Below are 26,905 nucleotides of genomic sequence, written 5' to 3'. Positions count from 1 at the left end.
TTTGTCTGATTCTTTCTTTCTTTCTTTCTTTGCCTGTTTGTCTGATTGTTTCTTTCTTTCTTTCTTTCTTTCTTTCTTTCTTTCTTTCTTTCTTTCTTTCTTTCTTTCTTTCTTTCTTTGCCTGTTTGTTTGTTTGTTTGTTTGTTTGTCTGATTCTTTCTTTCTTTCTTTCTTTCTTTGCCTGTTTGTTTGTTTGTTTGTTTGTTTGTCTGATTCTTTCTTTCTTTCTTTCTTTCTTTCTTTCTTTCTTTCTTTCTTTCTTTCTTTCTTTCTTTGCCTGTTTGTTTGTTTGTTTGTCTGATTCTTTCTTTCTTTCTTTCTTTCTTTCTTTGCCTCTTTGTTTGTCTGATTGTTTTCTTTCTTTCTTTTTTTTCTTTGCCTGTTTGTTTGATTGTTTGCTTCTTTGTTTGTTTGTTTGTTTGTCTGATTCTTTCTTTCTTTCTTTCTTTCTTTCTTTCTTTCTTTCTTTCTTTCTTTCTTTGCCTGTTTGTTTGTCTGATTCTTTCTTTCTTTCTTTGCCTGTTTGTTTGTCTGATTGTTTGTCTGATTGTTTGTTTGTTTGTTTCTTTCTTTCTTTCTTTCTTTCTTTCTTTCTTTCTTTCTTTCTTTCTTTGACTGTTTGTCTGATTGTTTCTTTCTGTCTTTCTTTCTTTTTTTTCTTTGCCTGTTTGTTTGTTTGTTTCTTTCTTTCTTTGCCTATTTGATTGTTTCTTTCTTTCATCCACCTTCTTTGCTTTTTGTTTTTTTTGCTTGCTTGATTGTTTCTCTCTCTTCCTCTCTCTCTCTCTTCCTCTCTCCCTCCCTCCCTCCCTCCCTAATCATGACTCAGGAAACGCAGCATGGTGATGGTTGTTAGAGTCGTCTGCCAAAGTGTGGTCTGAAATAAACACAATGTGGTCTTTTTTCTTACCTAAAAGCCACGTAGAGACGCAGCATCTGGCTGAAGAAGTGCTTTCCTGGACCTCGGGGAGGTTACGGGGGATGATTTTTTGGAAAACATCAGTGTGAAATCTTCGTCCTGAGACTTATCCAGATTAACCTGTGGACTCTTCCTAAACCCAGTTACTTCTGTCCTTCTTTCATTCGAATTTTATAAAAGCTTTGCGAGTCTTCTTCAGACGTTCTTCGGATGAATAAAGGGTTCATTACCTTCCTAAAAAGATTCAACTTGGAACCAGTTACGATCCAAAGAAAATTTTGCTTTCCAGAAAAGAGCAATAATGTTTGGAGATCCTACTGGTTCATGATTTTTTAACTATTTTGTTTTAATCAAAATAAACTAAGAAGGGATTGGAAATGTTACAGAGAATGAAACCAAAGAAGGGAAAACAAGCTAAATTCAAGTTAAAGTCGCAAACAAAATCGTCATAATTGAAATTTTCCCCCTTGTCCAGTAGAGCAGAAACCTCAACATTTTCCTCAACACATTTAAATTCATCACTCCTCACTTCATGCCTGACCACAGAAGGATTTTTCCTATTATTATTCCTATTATTTTTCCTATAGTTCTGCATGCAACAAACAACACTGTAAAGTAGAAGGAAGGTCTGAAAATGTTTTAATTGCAACAAGAACACTAAATCTATAAGGTCATAGCATCAAACGTCCGTCTTGCAGGATCTGCAAAATAGTAACATCATGAAAAATTACCAGAAAATAAAAAAGTGGGATAATAAATATTGCATTTTGTTTATTCACTTCCGTCCCGAGTAAGCTATTTCCCATGATCCCTGATCCCCTGATGTTTACATTTAGACCACAAACCACTACGATAGTTTAAAAGTTAACATCCACTCGATTATTAACACTTTTCAAGCGTTTTTCACCTGAATGTAAGAACAATTTTAATTTAACAAGGTTCAATTCCCAGTGTTCACTGCAATATAGCTGCGTAAATGATGAACAAATGATGTTTGGGTTCTATTTACGAAAACTCTTGTCTAATATAGAGCAGCTACATCAATATTAAACAGCAAAAAAAGACTAATACTGGGCCAAAGAAAAGTCGCGCCTTGGTGTGTGACACTGTGATGGAGAAAGCTGGCTCACGATACTTCAGACGTATTCATGAGACTTTTTACGACCCCAGAGCCGTCATGATGGTACAGCGACTTAGAAGGTAGAAAATCAGTTGATTTTGGGTCACCGATGAAGAAGAACAGATCATACGCAATCAGTGATTAGGACCCAGAACGTGAAGCTAGTACTGTGTTGATTAAAGAGCCCAAACACCGCGTGGTGTTGGATGATAAACGGCTCTTTTTATGTTCTGTGAGAGTCCCTTGTTAAACCCGAGCAGTTAAACCACCCACTGTTCTTTAGAAAAATCCAGCTCCTGCACATTTCTTTGCTTTTTCAGCATCATCTTTCCAACACACTGTGATGTCGAAATCCATTTTTTCACACCGAGGACAAACGAGGGACTCGTATTACAAAAGATTCTCAGGAAGACAACATGATGCATCAAGAGCAGGGAAGAAGGGGGTGCGTGTAAACTTTTGAACAGGACGATGAACAGTGTGAATTGTTATTTTATTAAATATCTCCTTTTTTTTTTTTTTTTTTTTTTTTAGCACTACACCCTGAATCAGAAGCTAGAGAAGATATTTTTAAATGTTTCCCAGAAGGCAAAAAGTAGTCCAAGATGATGCTCCCATTCTGAGAAAACCTTGAGGAACATTGTTCTTTGGAGAACTCCTTAAAAGGTTTGCGTAAAATGGTGTATATTTTTTAAAATAATACCTTATTAAAAAAATTAAAATACGCCATTTTATGCAAACTTTTAAGCAGTTCTCCAGGGCTCCCCCAAGCCCTGAAGAGAAAAGAATAATTTTCAGCTTGTCACTGTTGGGAAAGCCTTCCAACTTCCAGATGGTTCTGAGTAGCGTTACGCGGAGAATCCCTCACTCTCCAAACACGGCTGAAGCACTTTGGTGTGTCCTTCCCTTTTCCAAGCCCCAAACACACGTCCAGTGTGGTGCTCAGACCGTGATCTCATGCTCTCTATCATAATGACTCGCACACAGCAGAACCCCTGGCAAGCTGTGCTCATGGGTGGACCACCAGGCTCTCTATTAACTCCAGACGTGCCGCTGGGAGGCCGCCAGATGCAGGAAATGACCTATAGTGTGTCACAGGGCGCAACTCCAGCGTCACGGAGGGAGAAGGAGCCTGAGGGGTGGTGAAATGGTGTGGTGGGGGATGGACTTCCAGGAAAACGTGTTTACCATGGCAGCCTCAGCCACGGACTTGGCTGCCAACGACACCGCACACGAGCAGAAGAAACACAGCAGGGTTTGTGTGAGAACTCACACGTATAGTCTCGACGTGCAGTTTTACTAAACTCTTCGATCCAGGACACTAGATTAAAATAAGACGAGTACCATCTTCATATCCAGGGACTCCTAAGGGTCCGTGAATGCATTTTTTTTTAATTTTTTTTATACGGTTACAGAGCCGAAAATGGCGGCATACCACCGACACAGTTATTGTTAACCATTTGTTAAGTTGAAGGATCGGTTGAGGTTAATGGCTTTAAACACAGTATAAATAAATTCAGCGTCTTGCTGGCGGAACGTTCCGTAACAGGACGCTCTCAAATATCCAGAGTATACCTTCAGACATTTAAACATCTCTGTTATTTCAGAGTTAAACAGCTTCCTGGCTTAAAAACCCTTCGAGAACCCTTGCTCTACTTTCTTGGCTGATGATCTCATGTACAGACTCGGTGTAGCGTTACGTCTCTCAGAGACAATGTCTCCTCTTTGTGGTAGCTTTTAGGCATCACTACTTACTATTATAACACACACTTACAGCCAGGACGGGCTTTTTCTTTTCTTCCTCGTTTTCCCGCTGTATGTACGAACCATTTTGTAAGATCGAATTCCTAGGATTCACCGCAACATAGCTGCGTAAAAGATGACGCCAGAGAGGCTGTAATTTGTGTTTGGGTTTTATTTACAAGTTGTAGCTGTAACAGATTTTTTTTAAAGAAAAAAAATAATAATTAAAACTCATCTCTAATATAGAGCTGCTACGTCAACATTAAACACTATTAAAATACTCAGCCAAAGAAAAGTCGCGCCTACGTGTGCGACACCGTGACGGAAAAAATTGGGTAAAGGTACTTTGTTTTTCTTTAAGACGTATTCTCGAGACATTTTACAACCACAGAGCCGTCATGATGTCATGATGAAAAATCAGACGTCTAACGATCGACAAGTCACTGATACAGAAGTACAGATCATGCGCAATCGATGATTAGGACCCAGAATGTGAAGCTAGTACAGTTTGGATTCAAGAGGAGGTACATCAGAGGTATTTCTTTTTTTTTGGGGGGGTGAATTGAAGAAACACCACGATATCCTAGCGGCACATGAAAAGGGTGAAAGTTCAAGGAGTCAAATGGAAAGAAAAATAAGACCAAACAACAACAACAACGACAACAACAACAACCCCATGGCACCTCGTTACATCCGAGAACATTAACACGAGACACAAGAGGAAAGCTGTCATTATGAATCAGCACGAGGGGGGAGAAAAACTAAAAAAGGAAAACGGCGGAGTAGTCCAGCTACATGTTACGAGCGAGCACTGTTGTAATGTCGTGTGTCTGAGGTGAGAGCAGGATGGCTTCTCAGAAACCCGATGGGGTCAGGACGTTCATGTCGCGCGGTTTGAGCTTGTGAGGCCGCGTCGCCTGCTTGTTGCCGTCTACGCTAGGAATCTCCATCTTGGGGGGAGCTTTGAAGGTGGCGGGATCCTCGGCCAGCCGAGTGGCCTGAGCCTTCATCACCTCCATGGGAGTGGGCTTCTGAGCACCTTTATAGGGCTGCAACGCAAAGCCTGGGGATAACAGGGGTAAAGAAAAGATGGAGGGTTAAGAAGAAGAAGAAAAAAAAAGAAAGAAAGAGACTTGATGGGGTGTCGATACTGAGGGTCATTACAGAGCTTCGTGAACGGCCCAAGAAAAATAAACGTCAATCTCTATGCATGAAGTCTTATCTAATCTAACCAAGCCAAAAATGGCTCAGCTGGTGGAATAGAAATGGACTTATGGGGCATTTTCAATCAGTATAAACAAAAGAATTAATTTATCGCCAGTCTGATATAAAACGAGTCTGGACTGCTGGCTTTCAGTGCGTTTTAGACGCGTGCTTTTCCCCCTGTTGGATAACCTTACATGGAATTTTAGTAACTGAAGAAATTCAACTTGGAGCATCTCAGAGAGCAGAAATGGGTCTGATATCAACCTTTACTTTGAAGATTTGTTTTTGGGAACTTTTCTAGGAAAATATTGGCCCTAACAGGCTAGGAAAAAACCCCAAGCACTCAAGAAGCACTACAATTTTGTAAAATCCTGAGTGTCTACTTTCACATGAGCTTCATATTAACCACCACTGAGGAGTGAGACATGATAAAGACGATCAATGCTGAACATGAACACAACAAAAACGGACATTTTGGCTTCTGAGAGAAGAGAGTTCATCAGACTTAGAAGAGAACAGGAAGAAGAACGACGTTTTTTAAAACATCAATACTGCTGCTAAGGTAACAAACCGCTAGTGTTGAGCAATGGAGCTCATGGAATTTTGGTTAAATCTTTGAATTAAAAAAATTGGATACGTTTTTCCCCTGAGACAATTGAGAAGATGAAGATCTCCAGAAACGTGTTTGGTAAAGTATAAGACAATAGAAGATTTTACTTCAGGAGTATTCACATTACTGCTACGGAAGAGGATTAAACTGGAGGAGCGTGTATGCCGAGAGCATTGACCTACTGCAGGTATTCAGTCACGCCTCAGCAGTAACGCTGTGTACTCGCCGCTCAAAGATCAGATTGTGGTTTCACTGCCAGAGAGGCAGAGAGCCATCGCTGGACTTTTCCCCCGTCGACAGCTCAGCTTGCCGAGCACAATGCACGAATTGTATCTTCCTCCCCCACTCAAGCGCAAGCTGCACTGGATAAAAACTTCTGCCAAGTCATAAATATAAATTTTTCCGAAGAACGTGAAATCAGTGACATTTCTGCAGAAAACTTTCTAACGTGTGACTATATATCTAGCCTTGTTTTGAATCGCTTAAAAAAAAATTTCCTGGTCTTCAAATTATCAGTCTTTTCTCAGAGTTTCTAATACAGCACCAAAGCTAACCCCCGAGTCGGTCTTAGTTTCTGTAGCGAGAGATTTTTCCAGCTGCAGATGGTGGAAACCTGCAGTGACCAGGATGTAACTTTAGAACTTTGCAAAACTGGCTATGTGGGGAAATGTGAGGATAAAGAAATATTTCAATCATTTATGCTGAAGATATTAAAAGAAAGTGGGAGAAAGAATATAAAAACAATTCTATCTTTAAAAAAATATATATATATCAAATGTTAGGACTCAAGTGATTCTGTAACAGACGATGCAGTGTAATTCTCATGATTTGGAAGGACGTGTGTCCTGACCGTCAGTCTGTTCCTACTGAAACCAACAAGACCTGATAAGTTCATGGATTTTACATAAACGTACTTAAGAGTCTTCGTCCAGTGCTACACACAAGTTCTCTAAATGTGTGCTCATGTGCAGGGGGGTGTACCTGCTGCACCATGGTCTGTTCCAGGGTCAGTGATGGACTTGTGGACCTGAGGCCGGGGTCCAAAAATGCTCCAGCGCTCCACAGGTCCCTCGCTTGATCCCAGATCCATGCTGGAGCTAGAGCTGGAGCTGAGCTCTGAGCCTGTGAGGGAGGCCACTGAGCCCTGGCTGCTGAACCAGCTCCTGACACACACACACACACACCCCAAAAAGAATACACAAAACATACCCACACACACCAAAAACACACACACACACTTAGCCTAAACGTTTTCGACCAGTAAAATAACATGAGAGTACTGCCTGCGTACCGACGCTTCTGTTTGGGGGACGACTGAGGAGTTCCTGATGGTGTGGACTGAGCTGAGGAGGACTGCTTCTCCTCTTTATAGTCAGCATTGGGCATGTTCAGTTTCTACAAGAAATGGCAAAAATCAGAGATGACGGACAATCTAGAAAGCCGAATTTTGGTCTGGGTTTTATTTTGGGCGTGGCATGCTGACTGACCTGCAGCGGCTGAGCCATGCGGTAGTACTGCGATTCTTCAGCAGCCAGACCTTTGTGAGGTTTGTAGCCCGTGTCAGTGAGTCCGGCTCTCTTCTCAAAACTCTGCATGCTCTCCTGGGTCTGCTCTGAAACACAAGCAGAAATTCTCCCTCGATATTCATCCAGAGTCCTGGACACTCGAGTAAACGTTACTCTGATTATGATTTTGTTTTCTTACTGATGATGAGCGAGTTCATGAGCACTGAAGAAGCTTTAGCTTTCACCACAGGAGCTGGAGGCTGGCTTGGCTCAAGGGCAGAGGTGTTCTTTATGCTAGTTTCAGATTCAGCCTCCTGAAATCAAACAGATAAAGAGCTTATAATTAAAACTCGAGAACCATCCAAAAATAAAAAGATATACACATCATGTGTCTCACTGCAATTAGATTTAAACTCAAGGTGCCAACATTTTTGCTGTAAAACAAAAGGTGAGGAAAAAATGTCGGCGATGAATTACCTTAAGCTCGCACCCAAAATATGATCTGTCCTTTAATCAAGGCACATTTAATTTTAGAAGCATTGTGAAAGTCGGCAAAATCCCCACATCTATAATTAGGCATCACTTTCACGCCAACAAACTATTTGCCAGTGGATGTCAATCTAGGTCAAGAAGCTACAGCTTGGTTCTGATAGGACGTCAAGGTCGATACTAATCCAAAACATACCTCCAGAAAAAAGGTTTAGCGACTACAGAATCAAGGCATGGCCGCCCCAAAACCCGTGAGCTGAAGTGGATGTGGTGCTGATTCAGTATTGAGGAACGATTGCGGATTTCGGGCTCTGTATTGTCCGATCATATCACGTGTTACAGGAGAAGACTGGCAATGGGAATTTTGCATATACTAAAAATTGCATAAACTAAATACTCTTACAAAGAGGGCTAATAATAATGATTTAGTTTACCAATAATATTTTTCCTTTTCATTTCCCTCTGAGAATAAATCAGCTTTGTATTCCTTTTCAGTGCAAATTAACCACATCTCCTATCTTTTTTTTGTTCACCCCCCACCTTTACCTGGGGTGCCAATAATTCTGCAGCAGACTGTAGCTTATCACAGAAAGTCTATTAGATAAGCTCCGATTCGGAAATAAGCAGACGAGGCAGGTACAAAGAACAGTGGGACAGGAAAGTGTGTGACGTTTTGATTATTCGCAACGGAACGCTATGATCGCCTTTCCTTGGCTAGAGTTCAAGCGTATTGGTATCCCACTGTTGCCGTGGTTACGTTTCCTGGAGCCTTTCTGTAACTGTTTACTGCATTTTGCTCTATGAGGCTTTTGAACATTGTTTGTGTTATTTAACTGTAAGAGAAAAAGCTGTTCCATGTACCATGTAGTGTTAGTCATTTATACTTGTGAATTGGGTCAGATCGAGTGAAATCACCTCGGCCAGACGGGAGAACTTCCTCTCAGGAATGACGGGCCTCTTCCATAGGTTGGTGATGTTGATGTCGGAGGGTGGAGGAGACATGGGCCGCTCCAGGTTGTCGTCGTAGTTCAGGGCACGACGGGTCATCCCCATGGGGATAGACATGCCCCCTAGCAGACCTTCGCTCACGCCAGAGCCCGCCTCCAGGGCTGCAATGACACAGACAACACAGAATATATAAACATAGATGATAAACATCAGCAGACATCAGCGGACTGCTCTGGAGTAACACTATCGGGCAACCTTGAGATAGTTCTGAATATTTAAACATCATTCTGTCCTCATGTATCTATCCTGACTCACTTGTACGAGTCTCTGATTATCGTGAGATTGGACTACTGCAACTTGCTCCCTCCAGCCTGGCTCGATTTGTCCCAAGGTAACTCAAAGTACCAGGAAGACATACACCGAGTCTTAGCACCCAGGTGGTGGAATGAACTTCCCCTGACTATGTGAACAGCTGAGTCACTGACGACTGAAAACCTACCTGAGGTAACCTCAAGCACCAAGCACTTCTCTTTCTAAAGTTTCGCCATTTATACAGTTGACGGAATTAGTTGGTTCAAAACGAAAGCAGTAATGAGTCCATGCTCACCTGGGATGTCTCCAGGTCTGGACACCATGGCCACTCGGGAGAGGTTCTGTGTTCGGCAGAAATGTGGAAAATGGTAGGACCTGGCAGAATGGCTCCTACCTGTCTGGCGACAGGAGACGAAATGTCGGAATTAGTGCATCATGCAGAGCAAATCAGATCCGAAAACAAGTTTAAATGTCTACTGACTTGACCGCAATCAGCAAAGCTCCTTCAGGTAATCGCTAATCAGCGGAATGTCCTGCGACAAACACTCATGTATGACTCAAGTCCTCTTGTTCTTGCTGTTTTTTAACAAAGGGCAGATGATCACATATTTTGTTGCGAAAGGCTGTGCAAATACACAACAAAATGCACACAACAAAAATAAAGCCTAATGCCTTGAGCTTTCTGTAGCCACGGAGCTATAAAACCAGATAAATTCCACTCAGTCGGAGCATATTTATTTCATCAGCTTTTTCTTCTTGAAGACATTTACAGGCTTGGTTTTTTTGGTCATGTGGTTTGGATTAAACTCAGTCACTTCATTCGAATATTAAATAACAATCCCAGTAACAACTAATGATAAGGTATGATTTCCATCCCTTGGCTATGTGTTCCCGGATCCCGTATTGACCTAAATATGAAACTGCATGATTTCCAGTTTATCGGATAAATCAGTGGCGATCTATCAGACACTGATACTTCTATCAATAGTGATTAACAGTAACGTCACAACTGCTGGGAAGACACCTGACTAAAGAGTAGATTACATTCAAATGAGCTTTTCTTTATTTATCAGCTTTCCCGGATAGTTACATCATCGTCCTGTAAAAACTGTAGTCCGGACACTGATACACACGCAGTATAACTCTGAACTGGAAGATAGAAAACTGAGACAAGCAAAAACAGCAATGTTTAGAAGTCACCCTGTCTGGGTGAGAGGTGATCATGTGCTAGAGCAGACATCCAGGAAAGCCTGGCCAAAGCAGAAGTGCTGGGGCAGTTATTAGTGTGTGTGTGTGTGTGTGTGTATGTGTGTGTGTATTTACCAGTGCAGGGGGTTGAGGCCTGAGGTACTGCTGCTATAGGACAGGATCCTGCTGAGTCACATAAGCTGAAGGTTGCACGCTGAGCATTGTGGGATAACGAAAGAAGCGCGGGGAGAGAACTGTAAAAGAGACAAGTGATTAAAACTGCTCTGAATTGGACTGTGTGAGGTTTAAAATGATTCTTTATCTTACAAAAACGCCACTACTATCAATAATAATAATAATAATAATAATAATAATGAGCACTTGCACAGATATGACTGAATGAGAAATGTCTGATCGTTTGACTGCCCGCTTTCATGTCCATCTCCAGTTACAACCGCGCCCTTACGAGCAGTGATTGCATTTCAGTGTGGCACTACTGCAGCACACTGGTGGAGGTGAAATGCAACGTGATGCGATGGTGGTGAAGGGAGTCACGTTCGCTTCAAACCCAGATTTCAGTTCTGTTTTCTACCCGGAAGGGTGAAATATCAGACAGCAGAATGTTGACTTAATCTTTTAATGCAGCTCGGGAGCTACTTGCTTTTAACTCGATAGGTGCAAAAAAAAAAAAAAATCCAAGTCAAGATCTTCCCAAGAAACACCCAAGAATGGAGAGCAGAGAGAGACCACGGCACCACAACATATGCAAATAAGACAGATGTTTACCCGTTCAGCCCTTTAAATCATCTTCATTAACTGCTTTAATCCAGTCGCATTTTGTGTGGTTTAAATTACTTATATATATAGGGGGATTGGTCAAATGTGGTCAAACTACATTCAGGAATGGAAGGGATTAGTTAAACTTCTTATGGCATGAGCGGGACTGATCAAAATGCATGTATGAGTAGGCAGGACTGATCAAAGTTCATGCGGGTTTTGGTGGGATTGGTCAAACTTTGCGTAGGAGCAATGGGGTTTAGTCAAGCTTCATGCTGGAATGGGCAGGACTGTCGAAACTGTCGAAGAAGGGGAGGGATTGACCGAACTTCCAGCAAGAGTGGAATTGGTCAAACTTCATAGGCGAGTGGGTGCGATTGGTCAAACTTTGTGAGAGTGCAGGAGGGATTAGTCAAACTTCGTGATGGAATGGGCAGGACTGTTGAAACTCTTAAAGCAAGGGAGGGATTGATCAAACTTCATGGGCGAGTGGGTGGGATTGGTCAAACCTTGTGAGAGAGCAGGAGGGATTAGTCATTCTTCATGGGCGAGTGGGTGGGATTTGGTCAAACCTTGTGAAGGAGCAGGAGGGATTAGTCAAACGTCATGGGCGAGGGTGTGGGATTGGTCAAACCTTCTGCAGATGTGGGTGGGATTAATAAACCTTCTTGCAAGATGGGCGGGATTGATCAAACTTTGTGAGAGAGCAGGAGGGATTAGTCAAGCTTCACGATGGAATTGTCGAATACTTGAAGAAGGGGAGGGATTGATCAAACCACATGCAGGAGTTAGTTAGATTGGTCAAACTTTGGGGGGGGGGGATTAGTCAAGTTTCGTGCAGGAGTTGATGTTGAGGTGTGATTGGTCAAACTGTGTGAGTGATCAGGGGGGATTAGTACAAAACATTGACAACATGTAAAAATATATGCAATTTACTGGAAAATCTGGGACTAGACAAACAGTAATATAAAGTCAAACAGACATCCCAGTAGACACATGTATCATTTTAACAATAATTAGTACAACACTACAAAAAGGAACCGAACAGAAAACCAGGAGTAGATCTGATGAGGTGTGACTCAAAATGCCCTTTAAATAACCTTCATGATCTCGGTGTCTCATGACGATGCCGTAAATGATCTGATTTGATTATAACAGTGTTTATAAATATTCTTTATCCTCTGAAGATGAAGATGTTTAGTGAAGCGTGGAGAAGTGTGGTCTCCCTGATGGGTCTGTTAGCTAACGCTAGCGGTACACAGAGACGATGATGTAATGTTGTTAGCAGACGTAATGATGCAGAAACATCTGCACAAAGCAACATTATTCCAGCGATCATCATTAACAATAAACAATTAACTTGTTAACTCTGTAATCAGATGAAGAACGCGAGATAAGAACGCAGGATTAACGCTTTCTGTTTAGCTGCTGAACCCAGAAGCACAACAACCCGGATAGTTAAAACATTGCGTTAATTTACCTGGCCCGATGTTTCAGGAGCTAGCTATCCCCACGTCGGTAGCTAACAATTCAAAGCATGCAGTGAGAAGACAGTAAATCGAGCTGCTTCAACACATAAACAAGATATTTCCACAGCACCGCTTCTTATCTCTGCCATAACTTCCCGTTAGCTGTGTGGGATTGAAAAATACACAGAACCGGTATGGAGTGGTTTTTGAACTCTCGCTAAATCTCGCGATAATTCGGCGTGCCCCTGACTCAATTGTAGTACTGTAACTTGCCACAGGAGGCAGTAAGTGACAATTCATCTATCTATCTATCTATCTATCTATCTATCTGTCTGTCTGTCTGTCTGTCTGTCTGTCTATCTGTCTGTGTCTGTCTGTCTATCTATCTATCCATTCACCCAACCTACCCACCTATCTATCTATCTATCTATCTATCTATCTATCTATCTATCTATCTATCTATCTATCTATCTATCTATCTATCTATCTATCTATCTATCTATCCATTCACCCAACCTACCCACCTATCTGTCTGTCTGTCAGTCCATCCATTCATCCATCCATCCATCCATCCATCCATCCATCCATCCATCCACCAATCTATCTATCTATCTATCTATCTATCTATCTATCTATCTATCTATCTATCTATCTATCTATCTATCTATCTATCTATCTATCTATCTATCTGTGTCTGTCTGTCTATCTATCTATCCATTCACCCAACCTACCCACCTATCTGTCTGTCTGTCAGTCCATCCATTCATCCATCCATCCACCCACCTATCCACCCACCAATCTATCTATCTATCTATCTATCTATCTATCTATCTATCTATCTATCTATCTATCTATCTATCTATCTATCTATCTATCTATCTATCTATGATAGATCTGTGATTGGCCACTGGGGCCAGTTGTGATCACTGATTGGTCATGGGAACAATGGCAATCAGTGATTAGTCATTGGGAACCAAGGTGATTAGTGTTTGGTCATGGGAACAATGGTGATCAGTGATTAGTCATTGTGAACATTGGCTCCCAGAACTGCACCTTAGTTTGGATTTACACTGATGATGAATCAACCCAACCCTTTTGACTCATACAGTAAACAGCTGTGAGAGTTGCATAGAGTCAGGGCAGCTGCTAACATCTGCTCAGAAAGTTAGAGCTAGATTCGTCACTCTCTTCTTTTATGTCAGAATGCATGAAAACACTGAATCACTGCTACTAATGCTCCACCATAACCCAACTGTAAGGCAGGTAGAAAACACTTATTGATTCATTCAGCCAAGTTAATAAGAGACTGGAAATGATTTGCTGACAATGTTTTACCAGATTTACCAGTACAGCATGTGTTTGGGCAACTGGTAGCTTGTCGGACCAAGCTGAATATATCAGCAGGGTTAAACTGCCATAGCATCCTGATAACCAGCACCAAAATATTTAGGGTCTGTAACCATTCTTTCATCTCAGATATCTAATTTATTAGCTATCATGAACACTGGGTGTGAGGGAGGAAAACATCCTGATGGGATGCGAGTCCACTGGAGGGCACCATGTACACACACCATCACACTCATTTACACATAGAGGTAGTTTAATGTAGCCAGTTCTCCTACCAGTGTGTTTTTGAGAGGTGTGAGGAAACCAAGAACCCTGAGAAAACCCACAGAGAAATGAGAACAGCATGCAAAACTCATAGCACAGACCTGGAGCTCCGGATCGACCTTCTGTGAATTTCACTTGGGATGATCAAACAAATCTGCACAATGGTTTAGTAGTTAGCACTGGTGCCTCATAGCAAGAAGGTTCTGGGTTTGAATCCTGGGTTTGAACAGGCAGGGGCCTTTCTGTGTGGAGTTTGCATGTTTTCCCCATGCTTGCGTGGGTTGACTCTGGGTACTTTGGTTTCCTCCCACAGCCCAAAAACATGTACATTAGGTTGATTGGTAATGCCCATAGGAGTGAGTATGTGTGGTTGTCTGTCTTATATGTGACCCTGTGATGGACTGGTGACCTGTCCAGGGTGTACCCCTGCCTTTCGCCCAATGTGTGCTGGGATAGGCTCCAGCAGATCCCTAATAAGGAATAAAGTGGGTATAGATGGGATGGAAGGACACTAGCTTTGATTTTCACTTGGGATATCCAGTGATGGATAAGTATCCTACATAAATGTAAAATAAACCTAAATATTGAAGACAAAAACGAAGACATAAAACATCTTTTTATTTAAAAAAACAGAAAAATGAACACAATTTCAAAGACATACAAAGAACATATTCTATTTTCCCATTGGTTATTTTTATTGAAAGGAGTGGCATTCATAATAATAATAATAATAATAATAATAATAATAATAATAATAATAATAATAATAATAATTTACAGCATTTGGAACGCATAAATAGAAAATCATTTACAAAATCCATGCAACAATTTCTTTTCTATGGTTCATAATTTAATAGTTCAATTACCTGCAATCACTGGAATGCCAAATTATTACTGGAATCTTTTTTCTTTCCAGGGTTTGTGAGTAGGAACAGTCATATAAGCATAACAGTACAGCGCTTAACTGGCTTTTCTTTGACGTAAATGCTTCGGATTGAAAGGAAATTTGTAAAAGGGGGGGGGGATTTAAAAGTGTGGTATATTTTCTGATAACACAAGGGTCTTAGATATATCCCAGTGAGCTCAATGACACGGACAAGACGTCGCCTAATGTTTACGAGACAGATCTGGGGCAGTTATAACTGAACAATTTTGGACGTAGGACGTAGAATAGAAGAGTGGCATGATTATGACATCAGAATGAATCTGGACTGACTTCGAATATCAACGTGGGCCAATTATAAATATTCGCAAAAACATCTGTGTAGGCAGCTTGTGTCAAACCACAAGCTTTGGATCAGCGTTAAATCAAATTAAAACCCTTTCATTTGGTTGTCGTGACTCTTTCAGCAGTTGGATTTTTTTGCCCAAACTAGGCAAAACCGGATCTCTTTGGGAATACTTCATAAATAAACCATAAATATATTCACCCACAGATTGTCTTTTCGATGTACGTACGGTTCTTTCAGATACACGAGGCCGAATAGGAGGAGGGTAACAAAAACAGCATTCTTATATTAGTTCCCTGGTTCAGGATAAATTAGATGTCTGGAATCTCTCAGAAATATCTCGGGACGTCATTGTCGGCACAGATCCTGACGACGTCGATGCTTTGCCTTAGCTGCCATATACGGTATGACTTACGCAAACAGGACACTAAAAAAATAATGCAAAGAAATCTTATAATAAACACACAGTGATATCATTTTGTGCATTGTCCTGACATCGGATCATTTTCTAGCATCTAAAAATGTAGGTACAGAGCATTCTATTGTAGTAAAAGCATATTGAACGTTTGATTTATTTATTTTTTTTTTCCATTTTCAAATCACCAAACAATGTTAATGTCTTCCAACAATCAATACAGTTATTGATCACAACTGGACATGACTGGACTGACACTGACCAGTTTAAATCACTGACATTTAGCGTAACTCTACACTGTGGTGTGGCATTAACACGTCACCATCTATAGGGTCACTTTTGCTTAGTTTACACCTAAAAATGGTTAGGCATTTAAACCTGAAACCGTGAAGTCACATCATTCCTCTAGTTGTGATATTGATAAATGTTTTTTTTTTTCGACATCGAGTGGAGATAGAGCTAGCGAGAAACCGGAGCAGCTTTACTTCTCGGCGATGGCGGGTAGCATGCAGGCACGGATACGGGCTTCCCTCCATGCGCTCCGGCACTCGGAGATCCAGTGCGACACGATTGTTTGTTTGTCCATGCTGCGGCTGCTCTTTGCCCTCGAACCGCAATGGGCGCCGTCGACCTTGCCGCCATCTAGCTTCTTTCTGCTGAGCGGCGAGCGCTGTGGCACAACAGGAGAGGGGACAGACTCTGGTAGACGCAGATCAGGGCAAGTGCTTTTGTTCCGGACGTCAAGACCGGGGCAGGGCACGCTGCGTGCCCTGCGAAGGGGAATGCTGCCCCTTCTGGAGGAGGAAGAGGAAGCTTCTGCGTCTCTGTAGCCGTAGAGGTACTCCAGGGGGTCAGTGGAAGTTGGGCAGTCCTGCTCTGAGCTTTGGGCTTGCTCTGGATCTGAGTAAGAAGGCCCTGGTGTCTCCACTTTGGGTGACTGGGTTGTCGAGGTGCCACCGGGGTGGGTTAGGGGCTGCACAAGCTGGCGCAAACGGTGCGGGCGCAAACATGGCTTCGGAGAGTCCAGCCTGCCGATGGACAGGATGTCACGGTCTGGCTCGTGCAAAGGGAAAGTAGGCTGGGCCAGCTGGCAGATGGAGTGGAAGTAGTCCTGTGCACTGCTGTGCTGGCTGTTGGTCTGGTTCAGGTCATGCACGAGCTCCTCCGAACCCTCACGGATGGTTGGGAGGCCTCGCTTAGCCAGCAGTCTAGACCTGGGCCGCATCACTGCATAGACAAACACGGCATCGTTATTGTCTGTTCATTCATACTCTCCTCATTCCTTACTGTACGCTGTGTTTAATTACGCCACCATATTTACATACATTCGTGGATGTACATACAGCTTCTTTGACCAAAGCATTCATCTAATTTCTTCGTTCATTTTTCTTAATCTCGCTTTGCTCTTCACTGTAACTGCACATAATCAATGCACATAAAGTGAGACATCGGTTACGGGAAAATGTGCAAGCCCAGTCTCCATGGTAACTCCTCTTCCCGTTACATCTCAGATTTCATTTCAACTGGAAAGGGCAGACATGCACACGGCACACGCGTACACGCGCGCGCACACACACACATACACGCATACACAAATAAACACACTCGGACACATACTCTTAATAAACACACTCTCAGTATTGATACTGAAATGTATACACTATTCACAGGCTACCAGCTCTCCTCCTCAACATGAGCACAACCCCACCATTTGGGTGAAAGAACAAAGTAAATAACCCAACGCCCCCTCCATCTCTCCCTCCCTACCCCTTTCTCTCTCTCCTAATGTTTACCACCTAATCCTGCCAATTGCTTTCTGAGCTCCTGAGGCTAAAAAAACAAGCCACAAAAAGGCACACGTCTTCCTTTTCCCCCCTCAGACGCCTCTTCATGGTGCACACCTGGCAGCAAAAGAGAATCCCTTCGACTTGCAGTCTTCTGCTGCGCATTTATTAAATTCACATGAGCTTAGAATCTAATTTGCTGTCTGCTTCATTGTTGACTATCATCTCCTAATCCGTCGATTCATCTTCCTTTCTCAGAACTAGAGCTAAATGCCGGAGAAGCTGAGGTGAAAATTGAGATATATGGAGAATATCGAGATGCTCCCACCTCCTCAACGTCTCGGGTACCTGGGGGTCTCTAAGAGTCTCCTCTGCCTCCTCTTCTCTCCTGGTTCTTCACAGCTGCCACTGCTCCTTGCCACAGCCCAGCACTCAACTGCTGATCCACGAGGAAAAACAACGCTTTCCCCCTCCTCACTCTCCTTCTCTTTCTTCCCCACGTATGCACTCTCCTGCACTCTCAATCTCTCTCTCTCTCTCTCTCTCTCTCTCTTTCTCTCACTCGCTCGCTTCCTCCACCCTCCTTCAGCTTGGGCTAAAAATAGCACCACCGGTTCATTCCCGTCCCCGTAGCTGTGCACAATCATTTGCAAAATGGATTCGGCTGATGCGAGGAGAGGAGAGTGTTGATAGAGGGAGGGAGGGAGGGAGGGAGGGAGGGAGCAAGCGAGGGATGAGGCCAGCCAGTAGGAGGATTAAGACGAGGTTGAGGCGTAGGAGAATAAAAGAGAGAAAAGGCTTTGTCATTGTATTAAAAGATGACGACTGACGCATCGGATCAGGGCTGAGTTTCGTAAAAGCACAAAGATCATCGTTAAGATCAGCGTTACATTCTCTAGCCCTCTAAGATCTTAAGATGCTTTTGGGAACATTAGTCAGCGACCAGTCAGTGCTTTTTGTTTCGTCAGCCGTAAGCTAGAGAGTCGTTACACTTAATGCGCAGGATTATTAGATCATTTGTTTCCAGACTGAGATCAAAATTCTTGTGCCTCTTATGTTGGTTCAAGCGATTATCACTTTTTTTTACAGCTTCTAAGCGTAGTCTTTACCGGAAGCCATTTTAAATCTAAAATTTTGCCTTTAACTCCTGTCATTTTCAAGATATTATCCTGAGCCTTATGAGTGACAGCCTTACCTCAGGTTAATGAGGATGTAGCCATGTTGCCTTGTGTCTATATTAATACTTGCCCCGGAGGCTTATGATTGCAGGGCAAACTTAGACAGAAATAAAACTACAGCTGATTGCTCTCATTCCACTCAGAAATGTGTGTGTGTGTCTGTGTGTGTCTGTGTGTGTGTGTGTGTGTGTCTGTGTGTGTCTGTGTGTGTCTGTGTGTGTCTGTGTGTGTGTGTGTCTGTGTGTGTCTGTGTGTGTGTGTGTGTGTGTGTGTGAGTACTGCCAGAATAAACACATTCCCTCATTCGATTTCTAACTGCATTTTAAGAAACGTGAACCTCACCAGGTTTTTCTCCCAACACCCACACACACACACACACACACACACACACACACACACACACACACGGCAAACAAAATGCTGACAAAGCATCGCAGCTTAGGGGTAAGTAAGGAATAAAACCTGAGGTTTATTTATATCACAGGTTTAACAGTTCGTAGCTACATTAAAGGTTGTTATCACTCATGTATAAAATTTAGGTGAACGTTGACCGTTACCGTTACTTTGACCGCGACACTGGAGACTCCTTCCATAAAGCACGGAATAAACGTCTCTTCACAGAAAACCCTGTGAACTAGCTGTTATTATGGAAACAATAACACACAATATCAAGCTATGACTGGAATTACGGCCATCACTACGGACAGAAAACTAAACCTAATCAACAATCTCTTCAATGACCTCTCTTCTGACCAGCGAGATTAAAAATTTAATAATACCGTGGTATGGAAACGTATACTTTTTGAAGAAAGTTCAAAGGAAGAAAAAACGGTCAAGCTGATTTTCTTGTTATTTCTCTACGTTTATTGGAGCGAAATGTCGCTTCTTTTGTGCACTGAAGTCCATAAAGTACAAATAAATGATTGTAAATATGTATATGAAATATACAGGACAATAATTCTTTAAACGAAAAAATCCTGTACCTGAAGAAAATGATAACGTCTGTAGCTCCTTCCTTCTCTGTTCTGAGGTTGAGACAGTAGTGAGTGTTTTTTTATGTCTCACACCTTTATATCTCTGTTTACAGTCTTATCAGAGAGGCAGAGCTTGAAAAAGGGGTGGGGTGAAAAAGTCGGATTGCTTGGAAGCAGACAAGGTGGAGCAGTTTGGCATGTTTTTACCCACCAGACCTTTTTACTTCACACAATCCGATCCCTGGCCATCCATCTCTGTCCACCACATCCAGCCTTTCCTCCATGCTCGGCTTCACGAATACAGCCGATCTGTCACGCTAAGTACAAGAGTGGCTCGATGAGCAGGATGGAGTTGGAAAGAAAGACAAATAGAGAGAAAGAAAGATGGGAGGGGAGGAAAAGACGAGGGGAGGAAAGGGGGAGCGTGTCTCCTAGAGCTGATTAAGTAGGTCACATGCACGAGCCAGAAAGAAAAAGTGGATTCTGATGCTGATTGTGATCTGGTCGGTGTGTAGAATAAGAAAATGAGATACGCAGTCAGGAATCAGGAAGAGGAATTCGGATCGAACAGGAAAGAACTGAATCACACGTTCGGGAATCCTGCATCAGTCCTGGCCTTCGATGTAGAAGCAGAATTCTGCTGTGTTTGGTTTCGACCACAAACATTTGATCCGACACCGCGTGGTTTCCTTGAAGGAATCGGTGCTCAGGTTTCGCCATCAACAGCTAACCATGTTTTCTTAGCAGAATATTTTCTGAGATTTAGGTCGTGTTCGGTTACCACATGCAATCTGTCAGATAGTTTTACTTATTTAGGGTTAAGCAGGTACAGTGAGGAATTAATACTGAAGAAGTGAGAATTGCACACACTAAAATAACTGAAAAATAACACAAATTTTTGGCTTAAGTCTATTTTTTTGTCGCATGTGTTAAATCAACAGCTGGGAGTACATTTGCAACCCTGCCCATTGATCGCTATCTTTATACATCCAGATAGACAAAGGAAGTTATTAGTTTCACATCATCGTTGGTCAGACGTCGCCTTCTCCTACAGTGGATGTCCACTGTTCTACCTTCTCACTCGGAGTGGCTAAAAGATACAGCGTTTTTCCTTAAGACTGAGAAAATTAAATATCCAATAAGTGGTAAACTGTACATGTGCGTGTGTTTGTTATATTTGTGAACTAAAACAAGCCAATACCCAGAGTGAGAGGGTTTTTTTTCCGCCAATTCTATCCCTTTTCATGTAAAATAAAAAATGGGATTTGGTAATGTTAACCATTATATGATTCATATATGCTAAAATAAATAAATAAATAAATAAATAATTCAATCAATCAATCAATCAATCAATCAATCCACAGCAACCATCTGAGTATCTGATATGCCACAATATGTCATGTTAATATAAATTTTTTGGATAAAAAAAAGACTTTCGATCCTTTCAGTCGTCCTACGGTTACTGCGGAGACAGATTTGGATTAACGTTAACCTTTCCATAATGCAAACGTTTGCTCCAAGTTGTCTGAGCAACCTTTTTAGAACGTTACTGCGCAAACATTTCACACACATTTCTTTGTAAAAGGTTACAGCTTAGTTGGAAATGACTTCTGGAATTTTCCAACGATTTAATATGTTTTTTTTTTTGGTTCGAGCCAACAAACCTGCGACATCGTTTGCTTTTCACGTGTGTTGTGATGTTACACGCCTCCATCCTGACTGACTTCACAACAAACTCGTACCAGCATGATGTCATCCTGCCTGCTCTGTGCTCCACAAGTGACCTGTGTTTTGTTTTGATCCTGCTGAGAGCAAAATATGTTTTGAGAACGGACATAAAGTGCCCTTTCGCCTACAAAACAAAAAACCTCGTTTTGGCCCCTCGGTCGGATTCCGTAGACGAGAGACGGCCGAGTGTCGTGCACGTGTGAAGTTCAGGATCTCTGACATCCATGGAAAAGATTCTCTAGTCATGTCCGTGTTAACAGGTAAAGAAGAATTTTAGGGAAAATAGAGACTAAATGATGGCTAGTGTGTAACAATGAAGCTTTGGAACCGTCTCAGACACAAATAAAATAATATTATAGACACTTTTACGGACCCTTTAGTCACCCCAGATTCTGGGGGCGGAGCTTCATTAAACCAAACTGTTAGTGAAATCTTAGCTAACGCACCTTTAACTGAATCAGTCAAAACAGAGCGCTCAGCGTGTTGGTGAAAACAAATGGGAGAGGTTACATCTGACCTGGTTGTGTTGTTATGTGTCACGGGGAGTTTTGGCTGTGTTCGTTCAGGACATGTTAGTTGATATGAGTCGATACTGTAAACAGGGAAAGTCACGAGGATATTACAGCGTAAACACCTGACACAAATGCTTCAAGCTTTACTGCGTAGATCTGTGTCAAAAGGCCAGGAATGTCAGAAATAAGCCAGGTTTTTGTATTTTTTAATTTATTTTTAAATCAGTGCCTCTATATAATATAGTAATACGAAGGACATTTTTGTAAGAGTCCACAGTGTTTTACATGCCAGGTGTGTGACTCCATTGGCAGAAGAAAAGCAAACATACAGCGTACGACTTTAAACAAGGGAAATTCTGGTTGATGATTAATGACTTGGCACACACACACACACACACAGTGGTAGACTATTTACAGTCTCGCAACCATTCCTCACCTTGTTTTCATCGATATATCATGTTGTCCTTCATATTGCTTTCCCTTTATGGCTACAGAAGCGATAGCAGCACAGCTTTAATTATTGTGATAGCTTTAAGGAGTGTACTAAAGCAAACAAGCTTGAGAAATCATCCAATTTATCAGTAAACTTTCTCGTCTAAAAATAGAGCACCGCTAATAAAAAGCCAATCAAACACAATACAGCACTCAGGCCAAAAGACACGCCTACAAACAAGCTAGGAAGCTAATCCTGAAGGTCGAGCTTTGGGAATTATTCGGGAACGTAAATATGGAGAGCTTTTGGTTTTGATTGTTTGGGGTTTTCACGCTTTATATACACATTTTGTCTTTCGTCATGACTGTATAATACGGTGCCGAGATAACTATACAGGGACTGATCAGTTTGTTGCTTTTTATTTTGTATGTGACACTATTCATCATGAAAGCTTGGAAAACACTGAAATAAACACTTCACTAAAGTTTCTCAACCTCAGCTACTTCTCTCGAGTTCATAATCGCTCCTAACCAGACGCCATGTCTTAAAGACGCCATGAATATCTTAAGATCTAATGTGACACGATAAGCTGAGGATTCATTCAAAACCCAAGAACTGTTGTTTATACTTAACACTTCATTTCTACAGTTTTTGGGGTTTGTTACAGGCTAAAGAAATCAGAAGAGTTTGCTAACAGAATCTACTATGACTAGCTTGGACTTTGACTTGGAAGCTAGTCAAAACAGGGTCCTTTAATCAGATACAACTTCCCAATTTATTTGCTGTTATTTTATTTATTTATTTTTATTTCTGTGTTTGTAATATCCTTCAGGAAATCCTTCAGGGTTTGACTTTGACATGACGCTCATGGAAGCTCAAGGTTAATTTAGTGAGAAAGCGAGAAAAAGAGAATCATCGAAAAAGACGAGTGGATGAAATCTCAGGATAAGAAAATCAGCAGAAATTTCACGTTCTCATACGTCCACTCTGACTCTGTCTTCACTCACCTGCCTTCCTGTTTTGCTTCACTTTAATTTTACGCTGAACGTTTCCTGCTTTTCTCACCCTGTTGTCATGTTTTCACCTGTTTCTCGTTAACCCTCATTAGTCATTGTGTGTGTGTGTGTGTGTGTGTGTGTGTGAGTTTACATGCCTGTGCACATGTATTTGTATCCAGGTCTGGGAAAACACTCCAAATAGTGACATCCATCCATTTTCTATACTCACTTTATTCCTAATCAGGGTCACAGGGATCTGCTTGAGCCTATCCTAGCACACATTGGGCGAAAGGCAGGGGTACACCCTGGACAGGTCACCAGTCCATCACAGGGCCAGACAACCATACACACTCACACTCACTCCTGTGGGCAATTTAGAATGACCAATCAACCTAATGTACATGTTTTTGGACTGTTGGAGGAAACCAGAGTACCCCCACTCAGACACAGGGAGAACATGCAAACTTCACACAGAAATGCCCCTGCCTGTTCGAACCCAGAACTCGAACCCAGGACCTTCTTGCTGTGAGGCAACAGTGCTAACCACTAAGCCACCATACTGCCCCCAGTGACATTTTAGATTATATAAAATTCTGAAACCTACATAAGTTCCATTATTATTATTTCTGTATGTATCTCAGACACAAGTCACAAGTTCTTCCTGATGCAAGTACAGTCAGGAATGAACTGTGATTAACCAGATTTTTGGGAAAAGCTGAGTTTACTTGTATTCGCCACACTCATGCCTGATTACTCACAGACCTGTTGAATCAAGAAATCACTTAAATAGAACCTGGTTTTCAAAGTGAAGCATGCTAAAGGATCTCAGAAAGCAACACATCATGCCGTGATCTAAAGAAATTCAAGATGAGATACCAAGTAATTGTTGTGTATCAGTCTGGAAAGGGTAATACAAAGCCATTTCTAAGGCTTTGGAACTCCAGCGAACGACGGTGAGAGCCATTTTCCACAAATGTAGAAAACCTAGTACCATGGTGAACCTCCCCAGGAGTGGTGGGCCTACCAACATTAAGCCACCATGCTGCCCCAAAAGCCACAAAAGCCGCTGACCAAAAAGAACACAATGGTCACAAACGTCTCACATTCGCCAAGAAACATCTTGATTATCCCCAAGACTTTTGGGCAAATAAATGACTTGAAATAATTGATGGAATCGTGAATTCTGCTCTCTATCAGAAAATCCTGGAAGGAGGATGTCCGGCCATCAGTTCATGACCTTAAGCTCTTATGGGTTATGCAGCAGACCAATGAACTGGAACACACCAGCAAGTCCATCTCTGAAAACAAAAAAATATTAGGGAGTGGCCTAGTTAAACAGGCCATTCATACTCCAAAAAGCCCCCCCCCCCCCATTGTGGTGGAATTAAAACAATTCTGCAAAGAAAAGTGGACAAAATTCCTCCACAGCACCAGTTGCCAATTATTGCAAACGTTTCACTGCAGTAGTTGCAGCATAACCACTTATTAGGTTTAGGGGGCAATTACTTTTTCACATAGCGCCAGGTAGGTTTGGGCAGATTAACCTTAATAAATGAAATCATCATTTAAAATCTACATTTTGTATTTATTCGGGTTATCTTTGTGTAATATTAACATTTGTTTGATGGTTTGAAACATTTGTGACAAATATGCAAAACAAACAAACAAACAAACAAACAAATAAATAAATTAAATAAATAAATAAATAAATAAATAAAAATCAGGAAATACTTTTTCACTTTTTCACAGGTATTTTAGCATTCTGACAAATTTACATAAAAATGAAAAAACCTTTTATTTAATATTAAATGTCATTTTATGTTTAATACTAATATTACTAATAATAACAACATCCTTCATTTAATTATCTAATTTATTCTTCTAAATTACTAAAACTTGTCCGTCTTTGCTCGCACATCCATGTGAATGTGAATAATGAATCCCGTTCGCTAAATTTCCCATTGAAACACAATTTTTTGCATTTAAACACTACACATGTGGTCACTCTGAACAAAGCTGTGAGACTCACTCACAATTCACTATGGCATAGAACCATCAACTTCATCAAAGTCAAACACTGACTATATTTACTGCCGTGTTGCTGTGATTCTGTGGAGTGTGTCCCTGTTCACCTTCCTGCTTTTTCTGGGTTCTTCTTGCCTCTGTTTTCCACCTTTACCTGCCTGGATGAACTCTGATAGTAAACAGAGATGCCTGTGAGCTGTTCCCACTACAATTCCTGGAAGAAGCTTAACAAACATGCTTTGAGTACACACACATGACCTCTCTCTCTCTCTCTCTCTCTCTCTCTCCTGTTTTTAGTAGTTTTATTAAACACATATGGATATGGTAATATTATAATTCCATAAACCAAAATATACCATCTTCATCTATAGTTTTGCCTGATTAGAAAGGATGTTGATTAGACAATCTAAATTACATCCTAATCTGATCCAGTGAGCTGTGAAACTGTCAGAATGGACAACACTGAGGCTGAGGTAGATGACGGCTTTAATGAGCAGATAACAAGAAATCCAAAACGGCAGGCAAAACGTCTGGGTCAGTAAACAGGCAGAGGTCAGGTGATTAGCAAGCAACACAACACAGCGTGGGCTAGGAAAGAACTCGTGGAAAGAAATACAGGCTCTTTATCCAAACCTGGGCATCAGGGACAGAGTGTGATGAAAGTGTCTTAAATAAAAAAAATGTCTGTGAGATGTGCATGTGGCTCACTAGCCCATGGTGGGCATTTTTGAAGGCAGTGGCGCTAGCTGTGAAGTGGTCAATTCAATTTATGATGACATCATCAAAATGATATCATCACATCTGACAGCTTGAGAAGCGGACTTGCTTTACTGATTAAAATAGTAAGCGTGATGGTCCAGATTGACCAGTTCTTTCTGTTCTCTCAACTTCCTGTTTCGCTCAGTACTCAGTAGATATGCAGTAGGTTATGTTTTTATTTAATGTTGTCTTGAGCCACCAAATTCTGTGGTCACAATCTGCTCCTGGTGACATTAAAGGGCCGGGTATAGCAGCAGGACGGTTCGAATTTTCCCTGCTGCCGCTATCAGGAAAGCTTTTTGCCAAAAGACCATGCAGAGACAGTGATTGTGAATAGCAAAACTCTGAGAACATGGAGATTTTATACAGAAGAAAAATATAATATTCCGTGATAGATAAACAGAAGAAGTCAGCGGAAACAGACGTGGTGGTTGGCGTTTTCAGCACAGCACAAAACAGAACAGAAAGAATTTCTAGGTCACGGTCATAAGATGAGGTCATAAACAAATAGTCTCACACAGTTAGCCCAGGACAGAGCGTGCCCTCTTAGTTGGTGTTGTGCCAAATTGTAGGTACGATCTAGTGTTATCTTATATCTTATACAGTGGAACCTCAGCATACGAATAGAATTCGTACTGAAGGTGAAAATTCGTATTGCGAAACGAATTTTCCCATAAGAAATAATGTGAATGCAAATAATCCGTTCCAGCCACCCAAAAATATGACCGATATGAAGCGTATGTAAACTGTATGGCTGCTTACAAAGAACTGACCCAAGCAAAGCATTCCATGTCAAGGCTCCTCACAGGAAGTCATGCCACCAAGCTTGGGCTAAAAATAGAACAGACCACCTACGCCACCAATCTGACAACAATAAAATGCCCGAAAAATCATCTAGCTTTTGGCTCACTTGGCTTTCCATTGCAAATTTCTTGCACAATTTCAGTGATTAAGCCGAAAATTTGTAAGGGAC

General features: G+C 41.6%; 2 protein-coding genes across 10 annotated transcripts; both read right to left on the bottom strand.

The window, feature by feature from the left end:
• Positions 1-3,939: 3,939 nt before the first annotated feature.
• Positions 3,940-12,476, bottom strand: kiaa1191 (KIAA1191 ortholog). Of its 4 annotated transcripts, XM_058416034.1 has the most exons (10): positions 12,298-12,476; positions 10,176-10,294; positions 9,334-9,428; positions 9,148-9,246; positions 8,508-8,701; positions 7,303-7,417; positions 7,086-7,210; positions 6,890-6,993; positions 6,580-6,761; positions 3,940-4,845 (listed from the first exon to the last, which is right to left on the bottom strand). In XM_058416034.1, the coding sequence occupies exons 4-10, from the start codon at positions 9,173-9,175 to the stop codon at positions 4,637-4,639; spliced, it is 957 nt and encodes a 318-aa protein (XP_058272017.1). In that variant the 5' UTR covers positions 9,176-9,246; positions 9,334-9,428; positions 10,176-10,294; positions 12,298-12,476; the 3' UTR covers positions 3,940-4,636. The 4 variants fall into 4 exon arrangements, with proteins under 4 accessions (XP_058272017.1, XP_058272015.1, XP_058272018.1 ...); XM_058416032.1 differs by lacking the exon at positions 9,334-9,428 and having other exon boundaries at positions 9,148-9,250; XM_058416035.1 differs by lacking the exon at positions 9,334-9,428 and having other exon boundaries at positions 6,580-6,758; positions 9,148-9,250.
• Positions 12,477-15,288: 2,812 nt separating this feature from the next.
• On the bottom strand, positions 15,289-19,613 carry si:dkeyp-72g9.4 (uncharacterized). 6 transcript variants are annotated; one of them, XM_058416187.1, is made up of 3 exons: positions 17,654-18,759; positions 16,867-17,064; positions 15,289-16,768 (listed from the first exon to the last, which is right to left on the bottom strand). In XM_058416187.1, exons 2-3 carry the CDS (start codon positions 16,880-16,882, stop codon positions 16,023-16,025), a joined length of 762 nt encoding a protein of 253 aa, XP_058272170.1. In that variant the 5' UTR covers positions 16,883-17,064; positions 17,654-18,759; the 3' UTR covers positions 15,289-16,022. The 6 variants fall into 6 exon arrangements, with proteins under 6 accessions (XP_058272170.1, XP_058272172.1, XP_058272171.1 ...); XM_058416189.1 differs by having other exon boundaries at positions 16,867-16,957; XM_058416188.1 differs by having other exon boundaries at positions 17,674-18,759.
• Positions 19,614-26,905: the final 7,292 nt, after the last annotated feature.

This window comes from Hemibagrus wyckioides, linkage group LG18, assembly GCF_019097595.1.
Source record: "Hemibagrus wyckioides isolate EC202008001 linkage group LG18, SWU_Hwy_1.0, whole genome shotgun sequence".
Lineage (NCBI taxonomy): Eukaryota > Metazoa > Chordata > Actinopteri > Siluriformes > Bagridae > Hemibagrus > Hemibagrus wyckioides.
The sequence above is the reverse complement of the archived record's forward strand: the minus strand, read 5'-3'. Positions and strand labels throughout refer to the sequence as shown.